Below are 4416 nucleotides of genomic sequence, written 5' to 3' on the forward strand. Positions count from 1 at the left end.
CCGTGCTTGGAATAATTTCCGCAAGTATCCTACCGCTAGTAATTTAATTGCTTATAAAAGATTTAAGCTAAAGAAAGACAAATTAGACGGAAAGCGAAATGTGATTCTTGGATTGCTTTTACCTCGACCATCACAAAACATCGATACATAGCCCATCTGGAGAAGTTGCAAATGCATTAGCAGAGATTGTTTGCCACAATCTCTGCTTCTGTCTCTTATGCATCCTCCTTCCAAAATATCAAAACAGTTGCAGAACGATATAAAATCACCTTCTTCACTTCACCCACCGCTCCTTTCCTTGCAATCAACCCTTTACAATAGAACTTAAAGAATCATTAAATAGATTTTTGAACAGTGCTGCAGGCCCACATGGTATTCATTACATTATACTGAAGCACTTACTTGAAGAAGACTGTGTACCTTGTTGATTTTGTATAATCGGATCTTCTATGAAAATTCCTATCCTTCTTTCTGGCGGCATTCTTTCATTATTGTCTTACTAAAACCAGACCAAGTTCCTTCCCTGGTTCGAAATTATAGACTCATATCTCTCACGAGCTGCATGGGTAAAATTTTCGAAAGGTTGGTCTCACAAGGCTCTCTTGGATGCTGGAGTCACAGTATCTCCTGCCCAGTCATCAGTATGGCTTTCGGAAAATCAGAACTAGACGTGCTCATCAAAGCCGAATCTCCTATCCGCAATGCATTTGTCATGAAACAATATCTAGTCATGGTCAACTTAGACCTTAAAAAGACATTTGACACTACCTGGTATGGTATTATTATGGATTTTTACTATCTAGGACTAAGGGGACAGTTGCCTGAAATAATTCAAAATTTCTTGAAACTGCGTTCTTTAGAGGTCCGATATAAAAACATACTGCCTGCATCTCATTTTCAGGAAGAACGAGCCCCGCAGGGATCGATACTTAGCTCAACACTGTTTACAAACCGAGTTAGCAGCATGACGCGAGATATCCGAAAAACTGTTGAAACTCATGGGTATGTGGACGACTGACATTTCTTGTCAGTCTCAAAGTATGAATACCATCGAACTGCAGATCCAACTTGCCATAACCAAAATTGAATCCTGGACTTCGCGAAACGGTTTTCGATTATCAGAAAAGAAATGCACTGCCATTTACTTTTGCAAGCGACTAGTTCTCCATCCTGAACGTGAATTACAAATAAATAATACTCCAATTCCACTTGTTACTACAGTTAGATTTCTTGGGCTGATATTAGAGAGCAAGCTAAAACTCCAAGTCACGTCACTCATTTAAAAAAAAAATACTTGTCTGAAGCATTTGAATATACTTCGATTGGTCTCATCCATGTCGTGGGGCGCTGTTCTGTATATTCTGCTGCATCATTACAGAACCTTAATCCGTTCACGCCTTGATTATGGTTGTCCAGTATATGACTCTGCCAGGAGCACTACTGTACAACATCTAAATGTCATCTAGCATAGTGCTCTCATGAGTGCGTTGGACGCTTTCAGTACTTTTCCAATTCAGTCTTTATTGTTTTTGTTACTGGAAAGAATATCTGCCGTTGACTGAACTTCTAACGGCCTTTTACCCTTCGGAAAGAATCAGCCACGCTCAGGCAAGGTGCTGGATATTTCGAAAGAAAATTTAGATATTTTTTTCATTTCACAAACTTGTTAAAGCAGCATGTGAATACATTTCATACACACGCACTCAAACAACACTCGGTTATGTTATGTTTAAATATTTACTACAAAATCAGTAATTATCATCAAATATCTGTTCATGCACGGCCACATAGGCCAGAAGAGTTGGAAACTAGTATTTTGTTATTATCATGTACTGTATTTCTATTAGTTAGCGTGTATTGTATTTTAGATAGCCCCCTGCCGGCTATCATTGTCATCAGTTTGCCTACTCGCGATACGATAGGTTCAGTGCATAAGGATGTATAATAATTTAAAGATACCATTAAATCGGATTTAATTTGCATGTAGCTGCATATATAGATACAATTGCATTCGTGAAACTTAGTAACTTGCTTATGAATCGGCTCATTCACTATTATCTATCACAATCACCAGATACTTGAATCGGCTCATTCACTACTATCACAATCACCAGATACTTTCTAATTCAGATTAGAAAGTATCTGGTGATTATATGTAATTAAACATATACCCGATAAACCTTGTCACTTCGTTTGCGTGTGATATGAAACGTGAAAGTTTCTTCTAACCCACGCAGCTTCAGTTAATTAGTGTTTTAATATAATCTCCCTGACTTCTAGTGGTGGAATTATGTGTTATATACGACCCTCCGATTTTAATTAAGAAACTTAATTTCGTTTTCAAAAGAACACTTGCTTACTTCAAGTAATTTCTTCCATCCTTGAATATCTTTGTCCTCAGCATTCTTGTTTCAAGGCTTTTTATTATCTCGACTATTTTAATACATATTAATCGGCAGGTTGCGTCATTTGCTGTCGGTAATTAAACGTCAACAGTGACTAAGAAGTTCTATTACAAAAATGCGTATCAGAAGAAAAAGCAATCGCCTTTATAAATAGCAGCTAATTCAGAGCAAAGTGAGATTTTTGTGCCAGACCAAACCTTTGAAATTTTCTTAAAAATCTTCGTGCCTCAGTTTTCATTCCTTACTTTTTATTTATTTTTTTTTTTTTTTCGTTTTATCAATGATAAACAGATTAATGTAAAGAATCAAATCATCTTCGGAGACTATAAAGAATTTTTGCTGAAATGCAATAACCATGTTTAGAACATCACTGCGAAGGTATTACTACTATATAGAACTGTGCAGCAAGATGTGTGAGAGAGAGAGACTCAGAATAAATGTCCTCGAAACTTTTAATTTCGTTACATGGAATTCAAACAGGGTATATAATAACTTGGTCCCGAGTGCTAAAGAGTGAATCTAGCGAATTTTGTAAAGAGCGGCTGATTATCGTAGAGTTATTCTTATAATTTCCAGTGTTATTTAAATTTGCTCTCCTAAATTAAAGAGGTTAGCCTATCAACAGAAAGGAAAGACGTCCTCCTTGTTTATAGGACTAATTTATTAACGCCCTAACAAGAAAACCTTCCTTTTTCATTTGGCAAGAATCTTGGAATGGGTGCCATAGCAACAAGCTAAATGAAAGTAAGCCTGTAATAATGCATTGGCATTCTAGTCAGCGCAGGGCTACGCATAGGAAATTCTCACCTGACGCATTCGTATTTGCTGAGGGCTGATGATAATTCTGTTTGCAGATATTGTAGCGTATTTTTAACTATTCGTCATATTTTAGTAGAATGTATATCTTTTAATAATGAACGCCGTTTATGTTTTACCCATTTGTCTGAGCCTTATACACTCAGGCAGATTTTACCGGACGACGACAATGTGTCAGATGTACTCAGGTTTTTACAACTAATTAATCTATATAGTTTTATTTAGATTTCTTCAATATTTAATACATTATAACTGTGTTTGTTATTTTATTGTATATTTTTACATATTTCTTATATATTTTATACCTTTTTACACTTGGCGCACAATAGCCTTAGATGCTGATGCGTCATGAAAATCCTAATAACCGACCAACCAATCAAGGGCAAGAATAGGTCATACCTATCTGACCCACTTTCATTTACTCACAGGATATGATCCACCACAGTGTACACATTGTTCTAACAATTTGACTGTTATGTGGGATCTCATAAATCTCTCAGAAGAAGAGTTGAAAAATGAATTACAAGACCAGGGCATTGTGCATGTAAAGTGCATATACATAAAACGAGACAATGCTCTAGTTCCAACTCGGAATATAATACTAATATTTGATAGCCTCCAACATCAAAGCAGGCTATCTGAATTGTCAAATAAAATTGTATATTCCTAACCCAACACGCTGTTTTAAATGCCAAACATTTGGGCATTCCCAAAACGTGTATAGAGGTTCAGCCACGTGTGCTAATTGCGTTTCACGCGAGCACAATCACTCTGACTGCAAAGCAGAGCAGCACAAATGCTCAAATTGTAATGGCCCAAATACTGCCTACTCCAGAGATTGCCCCTATGGAAAAAGGAAAAAAAAACATTCAACGGGTCAAAGCCGAAAAAAACATCTCGTACCAAGAAGCTAAAAAATCCGTACAGGCGCAATTTAACACTCAACCCAGCTTCGCTGAAGTAGTCCAAAAGCCAACTGCGATAACAAGTATTGTGCAAAGAACAATAACGACTGGTACTCAAACTGAGGTAATGTTTCCCCCAGACAGATCAATGTCAGATTCGGCTTGGTAAATTTTGGAAGCTGTGCCCCTTTCTGGTAAACCTTGTAAGACAAACAAGGCTCTTAACACGCCAATCACTGTTCCATATACTACTAATAACCCAATGTATTCAAAGTGATGATACTACTAAA

The 4416-nt window shown here is 36.9% G+C and overlaps 1 protein-coding gene across 1 annotated transcript; it reads left to right on the forward strand.

Moving 5' to 3' along the window:
* The first annotated feature begins 643 nt into the window (after nt 1-643).
* LOC150088298 (uncharacterized) lies at nt 644-1018 on the forward strand. Its single transcript, XM_090370108.1, has one exon. The coding sequence runs from the start codon at nt 644-646 to the stop codon at nt 1016-1018; it is 375 nt and encodes a 124-aa protein (XP_090226234.1).
* The last annotated feature ends 3398 nt before the right edge of the window (nt 1019-4416 follow it).

Source organism: Mastigoproctus giganteus, chromosome 3, assembly GCF_048544385.1.
Source record: "Mastigoproctus giganteus isolate SK-2022 chromosome 3, ASM4854438v1, whole genome shotgun sequence".
Taxonomy (NCBI): domain Eukaryota; kingdom Metazoa; phylum Arthropoda; class Arachnida; order Uropygi; family Thelyphonidae; genus Mastigoproctus; species Mastigoproctus giganteus.